Source organism: Cydia strobilella, chromosome 3 (assembly GCF_947568885.1).
Source record: "Cydia strobilella chromosome 3, ilCydStro3.1, whole genome shotgun sequence".
In the NCBI taxonomy this organism is placed as follows: domain Eukaryota; kingdom Metazoa; phylum Arthropoda; class Insecta; order Lepidoptera; family Tortricidae; genus Cydia; species Cydia strobilella.
Genome location: NC_086043.1, coordinates 7,868,130 through 7,892,969, shown reverse-complemented (window position 1 = coordinate 7,892,969; position 24,840 = coordinate 7,868,130). Strand labels below are relative to the sequence as shown.

The window sequence follows — 24,840 nt, the reverse complement described above, 5'->3', positions numbered from 1 at the left end:
TGGAATATTGCGGGGATAGCAATGCTGACGTTGCTAGCTCCGCAGTGGAATATTGCGGGGATAGCAATTCAGACGTTGCTAGCTCCGCAGTGGAATATTGCGGGGATAGCAATGCTGACGTTGCTAGCTCCGCAGTGGAATATCGCGGGGATAGCAATGTTTACGTTCAACATTGCAGAACTAGCAATGCCAAAAGTCGCGAACGACAATAGCTACCTGAAAAAATACAACAATATTTATAAAACTAACTTTTATTATTAAAAAACGTTTGCAGGTCCGTAAGAATAGAAAAAAATGTTGCCCACTAAAATACAAATAATGTAGATAATAATGGGAAACTAAAAGTTTCCAGTGAAAAATCAACTATTTACTAATATGTAAATCAAAAACAAACACTCGGTGTTTCGAAAATGGGAATTGAACCCGCTAAATGAAAGAAAGACCTGCAATTTACTGTACCGATCGGAAGGCTTAATTACATACATTTATTTAAGATGCTATGTTATTTTGAAGAACCCTTTGATTGAGCCTTTCGATCGGTACAGTAAAATTGAAAGGTTTTTTTTGTTTTTCACATTTAGCGGTATAGTAACAGTTAAGCTATGTCAGCTCATATTCAAGCGCGCGTGCACCGCGATTTGATCTGATTAGCCAAAACCCATATCCGTAGGAACGGATCAACGGGACGCCAGTCCCGCCTGAACCATTGTACAGTTAACTGGTTATTTTAATATACGGAGTCGAATATAAAAGTGATTATTATTCAACACTAAAATACCTATTTAAATACTATTTACCCTCTAGCCACTATACAGAAGTACCGTCAGCGGGATCCGGGAATCGAACCCGCTTTAGAAGTACTAAAAAAGCGGGTTCGATTCCCGGATCAGCCAGGCGACTTTTTTCAAATTCTTTGAATGTAGTTCGTATTGTTTTTAAATAAATATAGAAATGAAGCTATTTTTACTTCCACTCGTCAAATATTTGGTGACAACTCGCCAAATATATCGAAACACAACCTTATTCCCATGGCAAGAAAGGTGTGTTGCGACATATTTGGCGACTTTGGCTGGCTATTTGAAGCTGACTGTACCTACTATTTCAAAGTTAAATGGATGCGAATGGATTAGAAGTATGACCATATATTTGACGAGTAGAAGTAAAAATAGCTTCCTTTCATTTTTATTTCAAAACAATACGAATTGCAAATAATTAAGAAAAATCGCCTGGCTGATCCGGGAATCGAACCCGCTAAATGTGAACAAATAATAATAATTAGCATACCGTCAGGTAACAAGCAAAACTCACTAACTACTGAAAAATAATTAAACAAAAATCAACCTTATTCGCATAATATTACGGTTCACTATGGCTATGAACTTGTGGTGGTACTTAGTGACTTTTGCTTATCACCCGACGATATATCTACCTGCTGTTAACCTAACCTAACCTAACCTAAGTACTGGTAATAACCAACAACAGTATAACGTGACCCACCCCGTGCAGTTCTGTACCTTACTGTCAATATTATAGTGACAACGCTATTCATACATCAGGTCACTACTTACATGCAAGGTGTTTCCTAACACAACAATCTAGCGCCACTTGCACCATCCTACTAACTAATGAGGGGTTAACCGGTTAACCCCTCATTAGTTAGTAGGATGGTGCAAGTGGCGCTTAGGGCCACAACTGTAGTTACATATCGTTTAAATAGAAACTAAACTTATAGCCACGTCAAATTAAGCCGAAAATATCAATCAGCAGAAATAATTCGTGTTGTTTTGAAAATTGGTATAGTTATTTATACCTTGTGGTGTCCAGATAAACATACTAAAAGTCCTCGAGGGTGTAGGGGGGGGGATTTTCCAAACCACGAATTATATCCGCAGATTTTTTATTTTTTTTTGGGTTATTAGCATATTATCACTGCATGAACAAAACTGTTTTCATAATGAGGGCTATTCCCATCAATAATCATTACATATTTACCGTAATATAACATTTGATTACTTCCTGTAAAATAAAATACGAACAAAAATATGTTTAAAATAGGAATTGTTAACACTGTAATGTTCCACGGCCCTTTTGAACTTAATTTACTAAACTGAGTTAGGGTATGCATTATACCTGCATAAGTAATTGTAATCATACTTACTATTACTACAAATTATTAAATCTTACTCTAGTTGGGTTAATTAAATCGGTTTACTGAGTACGATATGATACTCAGGAAGATTAATGTTATGCCCAATGACTACACAGTTGCACAAAAACGGATACTGCATGGTGTCTTGATCAATGTATATGTGTGATGATTGTAATGAGTCCAGTACATTATAAGCATGGTAATGATTATCAAAACCAATTGTTTGTAAAGGCTTAGCCTTGAAACTAATCTTAGACACTCCATCAACATATATGTCATCAATTTTGGAAAAATAAATGTTTTCTTCATTAATAGCAGTAACTATTACAGAATTTACTTGGTAGCGCTCGGAACACTTTGCCGCCCAACTCACTTTATATAATTTTGTAATATCTGACCATTGCATTTGATCTAAAATCTGTTTACATTCACTAACTGGTACTTCTGCTTGGCCCCCAAACGAAAGAGGCGAACGAATAGTTTCTTTCAAGAATATGTCATTTAACATCAACTGATGCTTTCGAGCTACTGTCAGTGTCATGTTAATTCGGTTATTTGTTGATTTTGCAGCTAACTTGTTGAAGCGATGTTTAGCTTCGTAGCGCATTGAAGACAGAAATCTCAAGGGACCAAAACGTAACATTGCCGAATGATAGTGCAGTAAATTGTGAAATTTAGGCTTAAGACTTTGGTTAAACAGTGTGATGTACATTTCGCAAAAGTCAGCGATCATATACTTAAAATAGTCTATTTGCTCAGATACAAAACGGGGTGACATAATAAAATCTAAAACAGTCATTAATTGAATATACAGTTGCCAATATTTATTATGTCTTGGAATGAAATCACCAAACATTACACCAAAATACTTGCAAAATGTGCTCATTTCGGCAGCATTTAAACGTATATTGCCTTTTCGTAAATTGGACATGGCCAGCGTGACGGGCTTATCTTTTTTATCGGGACCGTATTGAAATGAGGAAATTTTGTTATTAACAATATCAATTGTAAGATATTTCATTTTGTCTACAAAAACCACAAGTAAAGAGCACATGACGTATTTGGCACAGCCTTCGTGCATGTCATGCATTACATCAAAACCCATTTGCGAAAATAAATTAAAATTTTCTATGTCGAGCCATATACATTTTTCTTTGACGCCTGTCAGAGATGAATTATTCGTTTTTAAATCATCCTGGTAATTTGACTCGGTCCTTAAGAGAGATTCATCTTCATAAACCTGATTAGCCATGACTTTTTTCTCTACTTTGCATGTTCTGCAAGGAAAATTGCTTGAAAAACTCTCAACAAATCCTAAAACACTATGCAAGCCTAAATTATCTCCTAAAATTAATGACAACTCAAAGTAAATTGTGCCCTTGAAATCTGGCAAATCAAAAACTATTCCATGCTTAAATAAATCATTAAACTGGTCAATCAGGGGCTGAAATATTATACGATTCCCAAATTCCACTCTGTCAGTGGAATGATAGAGTAAGACTAAAAATATGTTACCTAACAGAGAGGCACAATAGTACGGCAGGCAAGGAAGAGAAATGTATGCGGCTCCTAGTTTGTGCACACCACTATGACTACCCAAAGGGTTCAAAGTCTCGAAATCGTCAATTTGCAAAAATATGGGCATGACTATCTTATCTCCATGATTTTTCTGTCTCCAAAATGAACCATGCATATAATGCTCTATACTGTTTGACGTGTCATGAGCCATCAGTTTTTTCATAGCATCGATGGTCTCATGAAGTATGTTAGGCAACGAAAAAAATTTGTGCAACACATCTCTAATAGGTATTTTATGGGCTATGCACTCTACTGCTTGGTAATAAGTTTTACCTTTTTTTTTTACGTAATCAAATCGTCGCCCTACAGTATAAGGCTCAGGATTAACTAAAGTACCCTTACTTTCAAAGAACTGATGTCGTTTATAAGTTGAACTAAACATCTCTAGATCGGTTGTCAGTTTTGCTACGGCAGAGCTAGAAGTTACTGGTAACAGAGGTCTGATTGACATAGTGAACATGTTGTGAATACCGCTATAAACTGTATCTAGCACATTGTTCGGCAAATGGGGATTACTATACAGGGATGAGAAAAGTTGACCTAAACTGTCGCTTAGCGGCGGTGTGTTGTGTTTGCTATCACTCTGTATAGTACTATTATTTTCTTTAATTTGAAACTCGGTTGCGCTACACACATTATGTAATGGATCATTATTCACGGGAGAGGTCTCTTGTCCAATAGCAAAATCCTGTACACTTGAAGCCTGTTGTAACATAGAAGAATCTGAATGTTCTTTCAAATAATGACGCCTAAATGAATTGTAGAGTTGATAAGTTCTCCCACAATCCATGTTTGGACAAATATAACATTTACCTGGATGATAAAATGTAAAATGGGTTTTAAATTGCTTCATTTGGACAAAAGACCTTTTACATATTGCACACAGCACCATCGTGCCTGTTAGAAACAGAAGCAAGCAAATCTAGCATAGGAGTGCCTTCAGTGTCAAACTTGCTCTTCATTACATATATACTTCTTTGGATAAACATCCAGACTGGGGCACAATCTTTTGAATATGGTAAGTCTAATGCCCATAGAATCTTAAAAGTATTTGAAACAGCTTTACAAATGCTGGGAAACGTGTACCTGATGTCTTCAGAGATTATTAAATCATACTGCGTAACATCCTGCCAGCAAGCCCCAACAGCAACCAAATATGGAAGAACAGGCAATTTTTTTTCCTGCAATGTGGCCTTCCGTTCACTGAAGTGGCTTTGAAGGTCCGATGTAGATGGCACCAAGCTTAAAAACGCGTTGCTTACTTCTAATCTAGACGGGTTCCAGGGTTTTCTGACTCCTTTCACGGGAACAGTGTGCATTTGTTTCAGCAACAGGGGAACTGCCAGAAAAGTCGCAACATTCGCTTGTTCCTCCCCCGCTGCAAAAATAATTAATACTTAGTATGGTTAACGGTTACTTAAGGTAAAGTTTCTATTGAGTAAAATTCGTCATCTCCTCTATCTATAGTACCTACTTCACTTCCAGCCGGGCTAGCACATGATTGGCGCGAGAGTATCTCGCCGCGACATAGACTACCCGTCGCCTTTAAATTCATACAGTTAGTAAAAGACGGGTAGTCTATCTCGCGGCGAGATACTGTCGCGTCAATCATGTGCTCGGCCTACAGGTGTCGTTAAAAAAATCTACCCTGTATATAATATGTTATTTTCATCACACTTGCTCGAAAAAGATCTAATATCATGCAGGTGTACTAAAGGACAAAGGCCTATATTGTTCCCGCAGGAGTTATGGATTGTGAAAAAAAGGTGTAACTCTCTAGGGAGTTACAGCTTTTTTTTTATTATGTCATAACTACTACTATTACTACTTAATATGAACCAAGTAGGTATACATGAGTTTTACTTTTAAAATACTGACGTTTATAATTAGATATTTCGGTTAATTAATTTAATAGCTGTTCAAAATAATATTCTTACTCAATTTTCAATCGTGGCTGAATGCCGGATGGGTATGTGCCTTAGATGCCTAACTTGGCAAAAAATCACAATATGGCGGACGAATGTTTGAAATGTCACCGTATTTAAGAATTTTTTCGCATAAAATTTAGTTTTTTCTTCGCAAGTGTGATTCTGTGTTACTCCGGGAGTAAGAATATTAACAAACTCGAGCCCCTTGCAAGAACTTGAACGTTATGCTTAGGTACTTACTTCTATATAATCTATATGGCTGAACAAATAAAACGTATGTACCAGGGTGGTTCACGTGTGTATGGGAAAAATTCAAGCTCTACCCCCTTATTTTGTTGATCAATCACAACTTTATCTCAACTACAATTTTTATTCCCATAATTTGAAAATGTGATTTATAAGTTATTAAGTAAAAAAACATTTTTATTTCAAATTTTTATGAATTTTTAGGTGAATTTAAAAAAATCTACCTTTTGAAAAATTACAAAAAATAGAAATGAAATTGTTTTTTTTTTTTACTTCAAAACTTATAAATCAAATATTCAAATGGTGTGTAAACAGATACATAAATAAAAATCTAAATAATAAATACGCATCCTCTTGTAGTTAAAGTTACAAAATTGGGAATATTTTTTCAGCAAAATGAGTGTAACAAAATAAAACAAAAGGTTTTTTAGAGCCACCCTAGTATGTACAGTGTATGCAATTTCGAAGCTCACTGTACATACTGTATTTACATATAGAGGCAATAAAGACACTATTTGACAAAAAAACGATAATATAACTTACAAGTTGCAAGATCCAAAACAGTTTGAATAGAAGTGTCAGGTCGTGTTAGCTGTTGAGCCTTCTCATCTAGTAATGATAGCAGGCGACCTTTCACTACCGGGAAATTTTCTTCGAACTTTCCTTCTATTTCAGGGTATATTTTGTCAAAGTCACTGGCCAGCTGAAAATAAACAGAAATCAAACATTTGTTATTCAATTAGAGCTTAAAAGCTCTTTCACAAAATCAAAAATGTTGCTAGTCATCAATCATCATTCATAATCATACAACGAGAAATGTTGCTAGTGTATATATGAGTATTTAAAATGAAAATCAATAACCCGACTGCATAATAATAATATAATCTACTAGCCCGCGACTCCACCCGCCACAGATAGACACACTTTCGCATTTATAATATTAGTATGGATTTACTCGCAAAACTGAGACAAATGTAATGACACCTCATATGTTAAACTCCGCTAAATGGTTTAGGCAGTAGAGCGTGCCAAATAATTAAAGATACATACATACATACGCTTGAAAAACTTAACCTCCTTTCTGCAGTTGGGTATAAAAATAACTTAACACAAATTGATGACTTCTGCCTGGTGATGTCATGAAGTCTGGCATGAAGACACTTGATTGATTAGTATTATCATTGACTCACCAATTCATAGCCCCAAGGACATTGCAGTGCTGGGAAGATGCTCAAATAACTAACATGGTCGCCTTCTTGCAGTGCAGCCATGCGTTCATGTAGACAACTGTTCCATTTTGTTTCTACCAATTCTCTCGGTGAAGAAGAGTGCTTCAACCACTGCACGGTATCTTTTTCAGAGTCTTGATTGGTACTTATTGTTTGAAAGGTGTCAGGAAAAGGTCTAACCCGTGCATTAGAAGATTTGACAGCAGATTTTTTTCTCTTGTTTTGGTCTCCGCTGCTGTCGCTGCTCTTGTCGCTATTACTGCTGTTACGACTTCTGCTGCGGCTGCGGATTTCTGCATTTAATTTTCTGCGTACTGTTATTAATCGGTTCACTATCAGGCCACTGGCCTGGATAGCTTTTCCATCAACAAGACGAAAAGGATTATAATATACCCCCTTTGTTTCACCTGGGAAAAGCTTTATAATTTCTGATGTCCACGTATCCCAGGTTTCTTTTCGTATTGGGTCAGTGTTTTCTTTCAATTTCCGCACCTCAGCCTCAACAATAAGGGCCGTCAGTATCTTTCGGTCACTAGACGATAATACCTTTTTATTGATTAGAGGTTTCCCAATACTGGATGTCTCTAAAATTTGTTTAAGATTTCCGCCAGTTATAGCCCCTATGAGTTTGCTTGCATCTATAAACTGTAAATCGTCACAATTGATGTCCCATTCCTGAAAATCAAGTAAGCACTAAGTTACTAAAGAACTAGAAGTCACGTCATGTGGGTATTTACTATTTGGGCACAATCATAATATTTACATAAAATAAATACATAAAATAAATATTTGGAGACAATCTTATTCAGAAAATCAACCTAGTCCCAAACTAAACGTTATTTATTTATTTTAGACTTAAAAACAAAACATTCATATTGACTACATATGATAGAAATAGCTTACACTTTTAATCTTTTGGATAGTAAAAAACCGGCCAATTGCGAGTCGGACTCGAGCACCGAGGGTTCCGTACTTTATAGTATTTGTTGTTATAGCGGCAACAGAAATACATCATCTGTGAAAATGACAACTGTCTGGCTATCACGGTTCATGAGATACAGCCTAGTGACAGACAGACAGACGGACAGCGGAGTCTTAGTAATAGGGTCCCGTTTTTACCCTTTGGGTACGGAACCCTAAAAATATATGATTATAATTAAATGTATTATAAATTAGTCGGAGTAATTCGTATTAAAATAAGTTGAAATAATTTGACCCAAAATAATAATGTACCTTAATATAATTATTCTGTGAAATGTATTTATTTCCTGGCCTACTTGTAATATGGGTACTAGTGACGATATAAATACTTATATAGTTTAATACATAGAAAACACCTAAGACTCAGGAACAAATACTCGTGTTTATCACACAAATATTTGCCCTGACCGGGGATTGAACAGACAGTTGACTCCCTCTGCATAACAAAAACATGATCCACCTTAAATACAGAGTAAAGATAAATATTATTATAATTACCAATAATTCAGTTGATGTTGTAACAACAGAGGATGTACTAGATTTTTGGCTACTTGATGGAATCACAAAGGAGTCTTGCTTTTTAATTGGAGCTATAACTTGCTGTACATCTACATCCCTCGGATCTTTTGTAACTCCTCTCTATAAAATAAAATTAGGAGTGATTAATTTAACCATAATGCCCATTCACATTATTTTATTTATTTTTATTTATTTATCAAATGGCACTATTTAATTGTTAATGCTTAGTTTATTGATGAAAATACAAAAGTCGCTGTATCTCCATCATCAGACTTAACCTTGATAAAAAATTCTTTATAAATCTTACTGGCTTAGTAAACATAACGAAGAGGACAAATCGTCAAAGTGAACTATGCATCGTTAAAGAGTTTCGTTTTGATCATCATCAGCAGTTCCACTTCATTAAATGTCAGTTTTTCTGAACGTGAATACTAGATTCATTAATGAAAATACAAAAATCGCTATATGTATGCCTATAAGATTCAAGAATTTTTCCCTGGATTCCTCATGGATCCCATCATCAAAACTGGGTTTTGACAAAAACGGGACCAACTTGGGACTATACACATTCAAACAAAAAAAACAATTTTCCAAATCGGTTCACCAATGACGGAGTTATGACGTAACATACATACAAAAAAAAAAACGGTCGAATTGATAACCTCCTCCTTTTTTGAAGTCGGTTAAAAATTGATTCAAAGTAATGAAAACATCTAAATTTTGAATCAAGTAGGTATACGAAAAAATGAAACTGCTCACGCGTTCTCTCTCACGGTCTAACGCCATACGCAGTTTCCCTTTTTGAACTGCTGCCGGGACCAATAACGACAACTCATGGTCGTTTGCGTTCAATAAAAAATCGAGATCCGCGCCCTGATCTATAAGCATAGAGATAAATAATAAGTACTGCATATTGCATAAATTTAACCCACTACACTGCACTGTCATGGCGGTAACAATGCCGGCAATATTTTTGCAGATATATTTGTCCATGGGGCTTCAAAGTGCCATAATTTCATTGCAACGTGTATTTTCCATGATTTCAAGAAAAATAAGAAGTAAATGGCCATTTCGATGGAGCTATAATGTCTACAACAATACATTGCTTTATTTGGGCAGTCGTGTAAAAAAAAATGGTCCAACATTGCAATTCAAAAATAACCTAAAAATAATTGTTTTAAATTCGATTTAAGAAATCTTCGACTTCGAATAGTTTATTAGGATGAAACAAATATCGATTAGCAACGACAGTCACATTACATTAACTACAATAGTAACTAGTTAGAACTATGTAAATACAAATTATAACTTACCGTTTAGCGATCCAAAAAGGTGTATCAAATCACAGTTGAACAGAAACACACTTAAGTCGTCCATCCTTTATATTTACTATTTACCTATAACTGTCTTAACTTTAAAGAAACTATTTCCTTATATTTTTAACAACGTGAACGGTTCGTTGTTTGAAAAGACAATAATAATCACTAAATAAATACGTTCCGTTGTTAGCGATTTGTCACGCATCCTAACCGTACGAATGTTGCCAGCGAAATGAACGATTCTTTTGTCAATTTTGCAAAGGACTAGTCAACATCACTATTTTAACAAAGTTAACATTGTGTTTCTAGCAATGCTTATATTATTTCGCAATGTAAAAGTTGTGAAATTATTAACTTGAGAAATTTTTCCCTTGTAAATTCCGCAATTCTAACATTGCGACTTGAGCAATCAAATACCTTTCTTAGAATTCCGTTTTTAGGGTAAAGGCATTAGTAAGTAGGTACTAAGTACAAATAATAATAATTAAGTACGTTGTTCCTTATAAAAAACTGCAAACCTGGAGAGTGGAGTCATAGCACGGTACGCTTATCACCATGCCTGTCACGTTCTAACAAGTATGTGAGTGCGAAAGTGACGGACTTAGTGATAGGGGAAACCATGCTGTGCGGGCAGCACGTAGTACGTACAGAAGGTTATAATTTATTATGTGTGAGCATTTGACAGATTCAAAGAGCAGTTAGATTAAAAACTATTTTAGGTAATAATTGCTTATCTAGAGAGATCGGTGCGGGCGGGTTGTGAGCGCGGCGCTGGCGGGCCGCGAGCATGACGTTGTCACTGACGCTGTCGCTAAATCTAGAGCCCGCGCAGCATGGTTTCCCCTATCACTAAGTCCGTCACTTTCGCACTCACATACTTGTTAGAACGTGACAGGCATGGTGATAAGCGTACCGTGCTACGACTCAGACAAAATTAATACAGCCGCCTTGAATAGCCGCCGAATAGTAAATCATATTTTTACTTCTAGCGCCTAAACTATTGAGTGGATTTCAATCAAATAGACATCAGTAGATCCATAATTAGTACACGAGTGCTATGCAATACAAATTTACTAAAATAAGTGGAGGAAAAATGTGTAAAACTTAAAAATGTGACTACAAAAACAGATTTTAGGTCTTAAATGGGGTTTAAATAATAGTGACAGTAATGAAATTTGACACCTACAATTTCAGGGATCCCTGTTTGCGTGTCATAAAATTGGAGCTTCGGGTCCACGGGGATCAAACGCCATCTTGAAAAGTATAAGTCTTTTTTGGTTTTTCTTTTTTTCTCGGAATATCTGGGTTTAATGTGAATACTGTGTATAGCGAAACGAAAGCTTGTTAAATTCCACATTAAAAAGTTATACAACACCATGTCCCAAAAACGAAGCCTTTTTCTAGAAATTACCAATTTTTGGAACACAAACACATTATCTACCCAACCACGAAAAAAAAAAATGTGTGGAAACTTGTAAGCTTCCCTTGTAACTTGTAAGCCCTATTTGATAGTTTGTATGGAGATCAAACCTTTTTTTGAGTACAGGACTAAGAAGTCTTTGTATGAAGGCATATTATTAGAATACAAGAAAAGTAATTTAAGCGTTTTTAAATATTCATCCCTTAAAAGAGTTAAAAAGGGGTTGAAAGTTTGAATTCATTACAAATGCTTATTGAAATTTCTCAGAAAGGCATTGTATAATATTACAAAAAAGGTTATTTCAACGTTCTTAATAATTCTACCCTTAAGGGTGTTAAAAAGGGGATGTATATAAGTTTATATGTAGTACAAGTTTTCGTTTTAGCTAGGAACATGAAACTTGGTAAAAGGGCATTATATTAAAATAGACGAAAACTGATTGCACCGTGTTTGAAAAGTTTGTATTAATAAAGTTTGCAGTGGGAGCGAACATTTTTTTTAAATAGTGGACTTGAAAATCTGAGTGTTGAGAGGGTTTATATCGCGAACAATTTTTTTCAGCTAGGGGCTTGAAACTTTGTACTTTGTGAAAGACAAATTTCATGCGCTGTATAATTATTAACAAATGATTTACCGTCCCTACTGATATCTTTTGCTGCATAATGTTCTATGCTCATTTAAAATATATAACCACCAACATACAAATCCACGCGTACGAAGTCGCGGGCAACAGCTAGTATATTTAATATGTCTTAACCGTTTCAACGCCAAGCAGCGAAGTAATTCGACGTGACTCAGACCAGACGCCAAGCAATAAACCAAATGTATGGTTTTCTAATAGGAGCAAATGTCGTGGCGTCAGTGGTACGACTTTCCGCTGACGTGATTTTCCGTCTTTGGCGGTGAAAAGGTTAAAACAAAAACCTATTATTGGATTATTTACCCTTGTAACACCTGCAAACATTGTAAATCAACTTAAAATTTGTAGTTAAGAGTTCTCTTTTGTGATTTTGACAAAGGCTCTCTCAAAGTTGCTAAAATCACAAGGTATTAATCAATGTGGTTGTGAACACTGTCAACCTCCAAACTTTAGCCGTGTAGATTCCGCAGAGTTCTATTTTGTTATTTTGACAAAAGCTCTTGAAGTTGCTAATATCACAAAGTAAAAAACAATGTGGCGGCCAACATTGCGAACCGCACAAAACTTAACTGTGAAGATTTCGCAGAGTTATTCTTTGTTATTTTGACAAAGGTCCTCAAAGTTGCTAACATTACAAGGTTTAAATCAATGTGGTTGTGAACACTGTCAACCCTCAAACTTTATCCGTGTAGATTCCGCAGAGTTCTATTTTGTTATTTTGACAAAGGCGCTTAAAATTGGTAATGTCACAAAGTAAAAAACAATGTGGCGGCCAACATTGCGAACCGCACAAAACTTAACTGTGAAAATTTCGCAGAGTTATTCTTTGTTATTTTGACAAAGGTCCTCAAAGTTGCTAACATTACAAGGTTTAAATCAATGTGGTTGTGAACACTGTCAACCCCCAAACTTTAGCCGTGTAGATTCAGCAGAGTTCTATTTTGTTATTTTGGCAAAGGCTCTTGAAGTTGCTAATGTCTCAAAGTAAAAAACAATGTCGCGGCCAACATTGCGAACCGCACAAAACTTAACTGTGAAGATTTCACAGAGTTATTCTTTGTTATTTTGACAAGGGTCCTCAAAGTTGCTAACATTACAAGGTTTAAATCAATGTGGTTGTGAACACTGTCAACCCTCAAACTTTATCCGTGTAGATTCCGCAGAGTTCTATTTTGTTATTTTGACAAAGGCGCTTAAAATTGGCAATGTCACAAAGTAAAAAACAATGTGGCGGCCAACATTGCGAATAGCACAAAACTTAACTGTGAAAATTTCGCAGAGTTATTCTTTGTTATTTTGACAAAGGTCCTCAAAGTTGCTAACATTACAAGGTTTAAATCAATGTGGTTGTGAACACTGTCAACCCCCAAACTTTAGCCGTGTAGATTCAGCAGAGTTCTATTTTGTTATTTTGGCAAAGGCTCTTGAAGTTGCTAATGTCACAAAGTAAAAAACAATGTCGCGGCCAACATTGCGAACCGCACAAAACTTAACTGTGAAGATTTCACAGAGTTATTCTTTGTTATTTTGACAAGGGTCCTCAAAGTTGCTAACATTACAAGGTTTAAATCAATGTGGTTGTGAACACTGTCAACCCCCAAACTTTAGCCGTGTAGATTCCGCAGAGTTCTATTTTGTTATATTGACAAAGGCTCTTGAAATTGGTAATGTCACAAAGTAAAAAACAATGTGGCGGCCAACATTGCGAACCTCACAAAACTTTACTGTGAAGATTTCGCAGAGTTATTCTTTGTTATTTTGACAAAGGTCCTCAAATTTGCTAACATCACAAGGTATAAATCAATGTGGTTGTGAACACTGTCAACCCCCAAACTTTAGCCGTGTAGATTCCGCAGAGTTCTGTTTTGTTATTTTGACAAAGGCTCTTGAAGCTGCTATTGTCACAAAGTAAAAAACAATGTGTCGGCGAACATTGCGAACCGCACAAACTTTAACTGTGAAGATTTCGCAGAGTTATCTTTTGTTATTTTGACAAAGGTCCTCAAAGTTGCTAAAACCACAACTCACAAATCACACGTTGTGCAATGAGCAAAGCCAAACTATGTTAAATTCGCATTTTTAACTATGCTATTATGACAAGGCATCGAAAAATTGATAGTTTAACAACATTTTTATTGTTAGTTTCGCAATAATTGCGTTTCGCAAAAAAAAAGTTGCTGCGCTAGCAAAGGCTAGGTTGTCAATGTCCCAAAGTAGTTTTGTGTTTTTATCAATAATTCGTTCGCAACGTAAAACTGCAGCCTTGTCTCCGGATTTTTCTCTGAGTGTATTCATTAGAATTTGACGAGTCACTATGTATATCTAGGTACATAGTTACATATTCTGAATATGAAACTTTCCATTCGAACATCTCTCCCCATTATATATTTATTATATAAATTAAAAAATATCGATATCATATACACATCATCATATACATATGAGATACTTCTGAAGCACGCTTTCGTAAGTAGGTAGATACCTACTTATATAATGACAAAATAATAAGTGGCGTTGAGATTTTATTATTGAGTAATCAATTAACTTTTAACCTATTACCACCCATACGCAAAAACGCGCAAAAAAACTAAAATAATTAAATAGCTCAATTGCAAAACTGATGAGGCACCGGTATCAGTCTCCTATGTTTACTAGTCTCTGCGGAAAACAAATATCACTTTCAAGGTTTCAAAACAATCGATAAGACCATTGATAGTATTTTTTTGTCCGACAAACTCCTCCAGCTGCTTGTATACTAAAAAAAGAGAGTGAATCGACGCTTCACCCGATTCATTTTATTAAAAGGGCCTTGGCCTTGCAATACAATACATATATCGTGTTCAGTAAAGTTCAGTTGAGACGGAGGCGCGTCCCAATTCAGTCGTTTTGCTACTTGTTTCAAGAATCAAAATGGTAAGACTCATTCCAGTACACATAAGTCATTATTGTTATTTGGTGCGGTATTAACGTCAACTTGACATTTTGTTGAACATGCTTTGCATTTATAAGTGCTGAGGGGAGGGCCTACCGCGAATCACGTTTAACGTGTTGCCTCTCTGTCGCACTTGTAAATTCGTACGTAAGTGTGACAGAGAGGCAACACGTCGAACGTAGTTCGCGGTAGGCCCTCTGATATTTTGTGTATTTTTTGCGCTCTGGTAATGTTTGTTATTTAGGTGCGTTTTTAGTATTTAAGAGCCCTTTAACGTGCTCACTAGCGCCACTGCTAAATAATTGTGATTATTTAAAATTAACGATAAAAAAAGGGGGCCGCTACGTACTGTATTTTGTATTTAGGTACCTTTTGAATACAATATAATAGTTTTTACGTTGCTGGATTCGTCGATCTATGCGTCCAAAGTTAAAATGGCCGTTTTTGGTTTGAGTTTATAGATCGACGAATCCAGCAACGTAAAAACTATTTATTGTATTCAAAAGGTACCTAAATACAAAATACAGTACGTAGCGGCCCCCTTTTGTATATCTATCGTTAATTTTAAATAGTCACAATTATTTATCAGTGGCGCTAGTGAGCACGTTGACGGGTTCTTAATTCCATAGATAATCCTATTTGTTGCATGTCTTCCTATGTTATTTAGGTAGGTATACTAGGTATAACATGTACACATGGAAGCAATGCTGGTTTTATAAGGGCGACTGACTATGCAACTAAAGCCTAAATTCATAAACTATAGCAAAAGTTTATGTACCCGCATTTACGCAAAAATCAAGGCTAACCCATTTTCATAAATTCTCAAGCCGACAATAACAAGCATTTCCCAAATATTCGTGTTGCATCTCTTTCCTGATTATCGATAACCAAAGTGACGCCTAATCGCCTACTTAAATATTATCTCATAGTAACTCGCTTATCAACTGTCGATATTGTTATTAAGGTAGGTATTATAAGCAATCTTGCGTGAAAATACTATTTATTTAAGAAGAGAAGCAGCATATAAATGGAAGTATGTAGTTGCTCAATTGGCCAATTGACGTGACGCTAGAGAAGCACAATTGTACCGTACACATTAAATTCAACCGTACAGTACAAAACATTGGCTTGCAAAAGGATACAATAAATTGATGACCCCTGACGACATACGACAATGCACCATTACATTACGTTAACTCTCGCATAGGTAGTTACAATGAAAATACATAAATACAACCCAGTACCCACCGATCCTGAAATATGATATTTAGTTATATACAATTATAGATACATAGACAATTCTGATAAAAATACATAGGTCAAAGTTTACAGTTCCTTAAATAATAATCGTGCAATAGTTGTTATTACAATAAACTTTTAAATAATCTCTTTCATGTCTTGTCATGCCAGTCTTATTGTAAAGCAGTGATGTCGATACTAGGTTGACACTTTTATTTATTTATTTAAACTTTATTGTACAGTCGAGTTCATAAATATGTGTACATATTTTCACCTTGTTGCAATGGATTAAGGTGAAGAAATGTATACATATTTATGAACTCGACTGTACATAAAATTATAAATAGGTACAAATGGCGGACTTAATACATGCTTAATAGATTGTTATTTTTAAGAATGACAATAGCTTTGACACGATATTATGATTACCTAACACTCGCAAATATAAATAAGTATATAGAATTATCGCTTGTGCCGATGTACGAGTATGAGCGACGTGTATGTAGACGTTATTAGTGTTAGCCTAAACACGAGGCCAATTAGACGAGTTAACAGTTCTACTTATACTATACATAACTTAACAACTGTTATTAACTTTATAGGTTTATGTTTACCACAGAATATATAATAGTACTAGGTACAGAAGCTTCACTCTCTAACAAAACGCGTCTACTACGCGCAAGGCGGCGCAAGCGCGTTCAGGCGTCCGTTCCGTAGCGGTGCGCGGCAATTACTCTATGGCATAACCCCAAAATTGGGGCGGCCGCAGGTACTTGTAGCGACGCGACGAAATCACGAAGTCAGACACGCCTTGTATTACACAGAAATAATGACCACGTGTCTTTATGTCCATACCAACCCAACGCAAAATTGTAGTTTTTATATTGAATTTCTACACTTTTTTATCGGGGCAAATGTCATGAAAAAAATCACAAGGAAACTAGAGCATATTTGGAAGGGCAAACTCTAATCAAAATTAATTAATTAAAGTTGGCTCGATAGAAACAATTCAAGGGCTTTAGCCTAATTTAGATTTAATCCTTTTCAGCACAAATAGAAATGGATTAGGTATATACTTCCCTTTTCTATTAACCTGAAACTAGTAGACCTATCTTTATGTATTTTGTGATAATTATTAGCATTTTTATCGCTAAATAACTCCAATGACAATTGTAAGACTCTTTAAACATTTTTTGTTCAGGTGGCGTTAAATGTGCGGGGGCTAATGATGCCAGTCTTCACCTCCTTCAACAACAATTTCACTGTCAACTTTAACGCTATTCCAGCGTACGCCCAGTATGTCTTGCAGTCTGGATATAAGTCAATCTTAGGTATATACCTATTCATAGTTACGAACGTATACTAGAACCCAACACAAACTTGCTGCGCGACTAAAAAAAGTAACCCGTAACCTAAGAAGAGTTCCGGACAGTGGTAGCCGACATCCGTAGAGGATATGGCACTTGCAAGCTTAACACCACAGGAGTTAGTATCTCGCCCTTGAGACAAAACACCCATCCCTCTCTAATTAATGTACTTTGAAAATGACGGGTAGTGTATATCGCGCTGCTCCTGTGGTGAGCCTACTGAAAAACGTCGATTCGAACCTACAAATCTTGTTTCATCACAGTTTTATTTAGGTCAATCGCCTATGCATTTCGCTCGTACGTAATGACCTGCGAGTAATAACAATAACCTATTTAACAAATAAATTATAGGTTTTTAAAGTTTTTTTTGCTGCTCCTAGTTAAACATTTGAATACATCGGATTACCTACTAAAAGTATTATGTAGGTACTCAAAGTACCTACTAAATGTATTATTTTACCACATACCACATGTCACTATTTATAAGAAAAACCCATAAATTTTCTAAGTATTTTCTTTTCTTAGTCGGTGGCACGACTGGCGAACACATGACTATCAGTGTGGCAGACCGAAAAAAGGTGATAGACTCATGGTTGGCCGCCGTCAAGCCCGCCGGTATACACGTCCAGGTGCAAGTCGGCGGGGCGCCCATCGCCGACGTCCAGGAATTGGTAAGGCCCCTGCCGGGAATAATCAATAAGCAATCTAGGGGAACACCAAAATTGCAGGATTGATCGAATCTGATGGATGATCCCAGGGAGGTCGATAAATGGCATGTATGGCACTAAAATATCTTAATCACAGATGTAAATGCTTACATACTAACTTTCCGACCTAATACCACCTTCTCTGTTCTATTTCCAGACTTTCAACTATGCTTTCAAGCGTCGAGAGCGAATGTATTATCAAATTTGTCAACTTAGTACCTATGATAATCACTTACTCCAGTGTACATTAGTATAGGTAGATACAATCGGGGACATTCCCGGTGAAGCACCTTAAAGGCACAAATCGTTTAAACGTCTTTAAAAAAAAGGTTAGCTCAGGTAAAGTTTATCCCATCAAAAACATTATGTACATGTAAAAAGATGCAAATCGTGCAACAGTCGCAACGCAATTCTTCTACTAAAAAAAAGTTTTGAGATGTAATGTGAAACCAAGTCGGTTATTTTAGTCAGTATAGGTTATTTTTAATGCGTATAAATGACTTAAATTATTATTTGAATTTACCATGTGTAATTTTAAGTGCAATTGTATATTGTGACTATTGTGAAATAAATAAATCATATCATATCATATCATATTGAATTGACTGATTACTTTGCCTACTATTTGTAGGACCTGCAAAAGTAGATTTATATGGGACTACAAAAACTTACTTATGCAGTTCTGTGAAATCTTTAAAACGTGACTGATATTGCAATATTTTTAGGTATTTATGGCTTGGTAAGTTAAAAACTACTTGTACTTATGTTTAAAACTTAAAGCTCGTGGGTCTGCTAGAAGTACCTTAGAATTATGATGATCGTGAGTGAGTGTGTCAGTGACAAAACTAAGGAACTTTGACGTGCAATAATTCTTAAACTACAAGTTCAAATTGAATGTTCTTGGGAATATATATAAGCCATATTATGCCCTATATGTCACTGATAATTCAAGGTTCTAGCTTTAGCCAGCACAAAATTACAGGATGTCGAAAATGGCCTAAATGGCTTCGAGAAAAGGATGGTACGGTCGTGCCTCTTTATTTTGCTCGATTTGGCGGGGGCACTACCGTGCCCCCAGATTGCCGTCCTTTATCTTCGTGACGGCCGGCATTTGCAAACTAAGATAAGGATTCCAAAATGAATCCTAATTGGTTATCTTTATGGTGAGGCGAAGCTTAGCCTAAACAACAACCACTAATAAACTGTCCTTACTACCTATTGTTTGTCTCATTACCTGTTTCTACCCTTTTCGCTATTAACATAAAGAATTCTAAATGCATCGTTTGGTTATCTCTGGGAGGCAGAGTTAAGCTCGCTCGTAAGGATCGAGGTTAACATTTTTTTGAAGTGGTTAACCGGGAATGTCCCCGATTGTACCTACTGTCAGCTACGACTGCTACGAGAGTAGATATGCAGATTTACAAATGGCGGTCGCTGTGTGCCTAAGCGTTAATGTACTTGCTGGACAATGGAGGCTTTAATACTTCTCCGTGGATGTCGATGACAACGGCGCGTTTTACCGTCACGGTAAGGCTGGCCGCAGACGCACGGAATTTTCCGTACGTAATGACGTGTGCGAGCGAGTCAGCCCTATGCATTTGTAGAGCGACGTCCCGTTCCCACCTGTCATTCCGTACGGAAACCGAATGAAAATTCCGTGCGTCTGCGGTTAGCCTAAAGCAGGTGACCTTAATGCATAAAATTCTATGCAGAATTTTACCATGGATGGTAACGGCATATTGTGGACGTGAACTTTAATATCTGCTTATCGTATTGTACAAAGTCTGAGATCTCTAACTTAGAAAATCTTTGTTAAATTTTGTCCCTTTCAAACAAACAGAAATTGCAAAGTGACGGATAAAGACAAACAATTATCAAGGGTTTGTTATACAGGGTAGCCAAATAACAACTTTAGGTTTGTAAATTTATTCTATGAAATATAAAAAATATTAGGTATTCCTTGTTAAATATGTATAGTATTTAGGGCCGGCAGTTAAACATGGAAAATAATGTCAGACAAATTTCCACCTCTAGCAGCATGGCAGATGTGAACCCTTTTCATCGCATTTTTTGTCACTTTTCACACATCTCCTGCTTTATCGCAGTGACTGTGTCTTGAATATATTGTTTTAATTGCTGACACGATGAGGAACTGCTTTATCTATAGGGAATATTACGCGAAACTATGCGCAGGTTGAGCTACTGCCACAATCTGAGGGTTTATCGCGATTCGCGAAACAAGAAAATCGAAATTTCGTTATCTAACATCTCTGTCACTCTTGCATATTCGAGCGATAAAGAGGCAGAACGCGAAATTTCGGATTCGTGTTTCCCGGTAGGTCCTCTGTAAACAAAGCGCCTTGATGCATAAATGTCATATTTTATTATCTCTGAAAACTTGTCAAAAACCTGTTAAAAATACAGTAAATAAATATATAGTTACTCTATGGTTTACTAAAAAGGCTAGTGCTGCACTCTGGTGGCAGAACATTGCAGTAATATCCCCTATTCTGTTACGATGCCATACTGCTCAAAATTATTCACTAAATGAGCTACTGTTAGCCGCGAAGGTAAGTGATTTCTACCAAAAATTGGCCGCAATTTTCTTAGTTTCCGCAATATATGATTGGGTTGAGTAAAACATTTTAATATTTAAAACACGTTGTTCCGTCGTAAAACGCTCTATAACAAACTTTCATGCAACAACTGCCAAAACAAAATTGCGGCAAAAAAGTTGTATACCTCCAAGTTGGGCACCCTGTACTTAACAGGCATTTATGACTTACGTCAAAAAATTTTACACGTCTAACACAATCCATGAATATTTTGTCATGCAAACAGTTTTTTTTTTTTTTACATAAGTAATTTCTAGAGGGGAGGCCTTTGCCCAGCAGTGGGACACTCTGAAAGGCTAATAAAAAAAATAAAAAAAGCAATTTCTATTTCAGGCCAAATATTGCCAGGCAGTAGGCGTAGATTCTATCCTCACGATGCCAGAGCTGTACTTTAAGCCCAAGAATGCTGACGAACTGGTCTCCTACGTAGAACTTGTCGCCCAGGCAGCACCGAAGCTCCCTGTACTCTATTACCACAATCCCCCCAGGAGCAGAGTGGACGGTATATACAGTTTTTTGAAACAGGGACAGATAAATTTAGAAGAACAGCCAACAAATCCCCGCTGGACACAACTCGTAAAATACTTCAGAGAACTACATTATGAAGTAGTAGGTTGATACCGGGAAAACTAGTAAACAAACAGTACATGTCTAGGATGATAGTTTGTTCGCTATTGTATTTAACTTCATAAAATGTCAGCTGACTCCATTTCGGGACAGATTGTCAGCGGTGGGGTTTTACGCAAGAGCCATAAGAGAGCTTCTATCGCCTAACTAAAAGCACCAAATGACAATTTTTTCTTCAAAATATTTTGTCAGTTATAATTTGAAAAATATTCAAGCATTCCAAGAAAACATCATTCATACATACGTGAATATATAAACTTTACCTGAGCTAACCTTTTTTTTTCAACACCCACATTTTTAAGTGCCTCTATTGTTCATCACTATAATTATGATATCGCCTGACCGTCTGCAAGACGTTTTAACGATTTTTGCCCTAATGTGGTTCACCGGGAATGTCCGCGATTGTACACTCGAATAACAACTACCTGTCCTCCCTGTAGTCGATTACCTACAGAACTTTACAGCAACTTTTTCGGCGTTTAATTAAAACCACTTATTATTAACTTCAGATTAATTCGAAATTAATTACAAGTTTTGGGACGGCAGGAAAACTTAGTTGTAATTTCCATTCGCACTCATAATTGCATGGTGTTATTGTGCTCCTCACGCTTTATTGCAAACAAAACACACCTACAGAAATTTTAACAACAACTTTATAAATTAATTAATAACTATATAAGTAATTAATACAAATAAACAATTAAGTGTAACGGGTTAGCACTGATCGCCTATCACGTTATTATTTCGCGGATTAGTAAAGTAATAGTTTTTGTTTTAATTTATATGGAGTTCCGCAAAGTAACGCCCCTGTCTAAATTAGACCGGGAGCACAGTTTTCTAATATACGACTTTTTTCAGTAAATGCACCGGAATTTGTAGCTAAAGCGACGGCTCGCATTCCTAATTTTAAAGGCATTAAGTATTCCCCGAAAGACTTGAGCGAGGCTGCTCAAGTGCTGAGGGAATTGAAGGAAGGACAGGAGATGTTCATATCAGCTGATACCGTGAGTTTTATTCTTCACAGAGTTCAACTAAGTTGACGCGGCGTACAACATTAGATTACCGTTCCTTCCACCTTTACTTTTCATTTAATTAAAATCTAAGTCAAGTGTAAAATTATGGGTGCTCACATCTTACTCAAAAATAGGTATGTCTGCCAGCTCTTATGTTGGCGGATTAAGAACTAACCATGGGACATATTTGAGTTTTATGCACACTTATTTTAACACTTGACTGTTTACTCATCAAGATGTGATTTTGATAATAATCCTACATTATACCTACATCTACATAATTCGAAACAAATTGTCTACTTTTCACTTGCAACTATTTGAAAAATTATTCTAGCACTACTGCGGTTAAATAAATGATAAAATATTATGAGGCTGAGGATTTTCTTTATTGAATAAATTATGGTTTTTTTTTCAAGCTATTAGCTCCAGCAGCGCTGCTTGGCGTGAAAAACTTCATGTGCATATCCTTCAACTTGTTCCCGAAGCTGGCACAGGATATCATAGCTGCTGTGGAGGCCAGCGACGTTCCCAAAGCGCGCGAGCTGCAGGAGACTCTTAGCCTTGCGATAGAGGCCCATACAGCTGAGGGTACGTATTAGCTCTAAACATTATCCGATCCGATATTGGATGTAGATTACCATTGGAAAGAGAGCTCCTAGAGAGTGCCCTATGGCGTCAAGCATTTCTTGTAAACGGTACATGAATGTATTCATAACTATTACCTGTGTCAAAAAACTATAAGTAAGTATTACGTCCTTGTCGGGTTTTCTATGACAGAGAACTATGCGTTAGAAATGCTTCAAGAATTTGTTTTGATCATTTTAGTATCTCTCTTTATAGAACCGAATAGCCCCTACGGAAGACCAGCTCTGGCTTATAGCTAGCATTGTGCTGCTGAGTTGGGTCTATTTCATGATGCGCACCTATTGTTCTATTTCTCTATTTTTGTTTTCTGTACTTGTTCGTACATGTTTTGTGATTGTCATTTTATCTTTATAGGTGAATTGGTACCAGCGATCAAAGCAGGCATGGAGATCGTAACTGGCGTAGAAGTTGGTCCGCCATCCCAGGTCAACAAGGCGCTATCCCCCGAAGCAAAAAAGCGGATCGAGGACAAACTCAGGGCGCTTAAACTAGTCAAATAGAATTGAGAGCAAAAATTGTAACCCGGAAAGCCCGACAGAATGCATCAGGCGTGAAATTTAGAATGAGAGGATACTCGGTAGTTTGTGTATAAGTATAACAATTTTTTTTTAAGTGTAGTTTGTTTATTTTTTACACACTTTTATTTAGCCTCATCGCGTTTATTTCTTTGTATGTATGTGCTTGAAATCTTGTAACTTAAATTTGATCCACTTCCCGGTGTCTGATTGGGCTAAAATTTGGCATGCCTACTTTCGTATTTCTGATGACAATGCAATATTTTTACCATGAAACTGATCTGATGATAGTGATGATGCAGTCGGAAGGTAGCCAAAGGAACTCTTCGATGGAAAAACGTAAACATATTGAGTTTAGACTCATTTGAAAGATCTCGAGAAGTACTTGATAGACAAGCAAAGGAGAGAAAGTACAGCGGGCAATAAAAATGTGTATCAAAAAATATTTTTGACGGTAACTTGTATAGACCTTAAATGTTTTATACCTATTGGCGTACCAAGAGGGCCTACGACATAAATAACACAATTATGATTTGAATTGGCAACTAAAGGGTTAAACTATAGTGCGCCTAAATTGATGCCTCAGGTAAGCCGTGAAAGAGCCCAGTTAATATGCTTTCACTCGGCTTTCGATTTCATCATGTTGATCAGATTAATAAGTAGTTGCTTTTAAATGGTAGAATGGCGACGTCCACGATACGCCAATATTATACTCTGCGAGAAACGAAATGCGACTGCATAGGTCCCTGCTTTAATGAGGCAGTACAAAGTGCTATCGGTGACGTCGGCATAGACGTCAACGATAAAAGCAAGCAAGCAGGATAAAATAAAAGCGATGTTTTTGTGCAGCCTGTATTATACATATACATTTGATAGCGCCTGTAGTCGGTCCTGCGTTTTATAGATTTTCGATAATAGTCAAACGGCAACGACTTTGGTTGGCATAAAGCCAAAACCATGATTGCAAATTACGTACCCCGTAGTAATACGTAGACACTTAATACAAAATAGGATAGTCGTTGGTATTTATTTTGTTCGGTTAGTGGTAACTGTAACCCCAAAATATCATGTAAATTTTTCTTTAAACTTCGGTGATTTGGAGATGTAATTAAGGAACAAAAATTATTACACTCATCAAAGTTTTTGTAGCTCAATAATCTCAATATACCCG

The 24,840-nt window shown here is 36.4% G+C and overlaps 2 protein-coding genes across 3 annotated transcripts; one reads left to right on the top strand and one right to left on the bottom strand.

Moving 5' to 3' along the window:
* Window positions 1–907: 907 nt before the first annotated feature.
* LOC134755729 (uncharacterized) lies at window positions 908–12,820 on the bottom strand. Of its 2 annotated transcripts, XM_063692274.1 has the most exons (6): window positions 9,944–12,659; window positions 9,390–9,508; window positions 8,610–8,750; window positions 7,092–7,805; window positions 6,445–6,604; window positions 908–5,105 (listed from the first exon to the last, which is right to left on the bottom strand). In XM_063692274.1, exons 1-6 carry the CDS (start codon window positions 10,005–10,007, stop codon window positions 4,597–4,599), a joined length of 1,707 nt encoding a protein of 568 aa, XP_063548344.1. In that variant the 5' UTR covers window positions 10,008–12,659; the 3' UTR covers window positions 908–4,596. The 2 variants fall into 2 exon arrangements, 1 of the variants encoding a protein (XP_063548344.1); XR_010129080.1 differs by lacking the exons at window positions 908–5,105; window positions 6,445–6,604; window positions 7,092–7,805; window positions 9,390–9,508 and having other exon boundaries at window positions 7,838–8,750; window positions 9,944–12,820.
* Window positions 12,821–14,863: 2,043 nt separating this feature from the next.
* On the top strand, window positions 14,864–23,746 carry LOC134755730 (N-acetylneuraminate lyase-like). The gene is made up of 7 exons (XM_063692275.1): window positions 14,864–14,922; window positions 17,382–17,511; window positions 18,073–18,218; window positions 21,203–21,371; window positions 22,355–22,500; window positions 22,926–23,097; window positions 23,509–23,746. The coding sequence occupies exons 1-7, from the start codon at window positions 14,920–14,922 to the stop codon at window positions 23,652–23,654; spliced, it is 912 nt and encodes a 303-aa protein (XP_063548345.1). The 5' UTR covers window positions 14,864–14,919; the 3' UTR covers window positions 23,655–23,746.
* The last annotated feature ends 1,094 nt before the right edge of the window (window positions 23,747–24,840 follow it).

What these genes read in the sequence shown, in the direction of transcription:
- LOC134755729 (XM_063692274.1), bottom strand. Translation starts at nt 10,007, where the DNA reads ATGGACGACTTAAGTGTGTTTCTGTTCAACTGTGATTTGATACACCTT. An exon ending in CAACATCAACTGAATTATTG is followed by an intron (nt 7,806 to 8,609) that starts GTAATTATAATA and finishes CTTGATTTTCAG; the next exon opens with GAATGGGACATCAATTGTGA. An exon ending in TGTTTTGGATCTTGCAACTT is followed by an intron (nt 5,106 to 6,444) that starts GTAAGTTATATT and finishes TTATTTTTGCAG; the next exon opens with CGGGGGAGGAACAAGCGAAT.
- LOC134755730 (XM_063692275.1), top strand. An exon ending in TCGCCGACGTCCAGGAATTG is followed by an intron (nt 18,219 to 21,202) that starts GTAAGGCCCCTG and finishes TTTCTATTTCAG; the next exon opens with GCCAAATATTGCCAGGCAGT. An exon ending in AGAGGCCCATACAGCTGAGG is followed by an intron (nt 23,098 to 23,508) that starts GTACGTATTAGC and finishes TTATCTTTATAG; the next exon opens with GTGAATTGGTACCAGCGATC.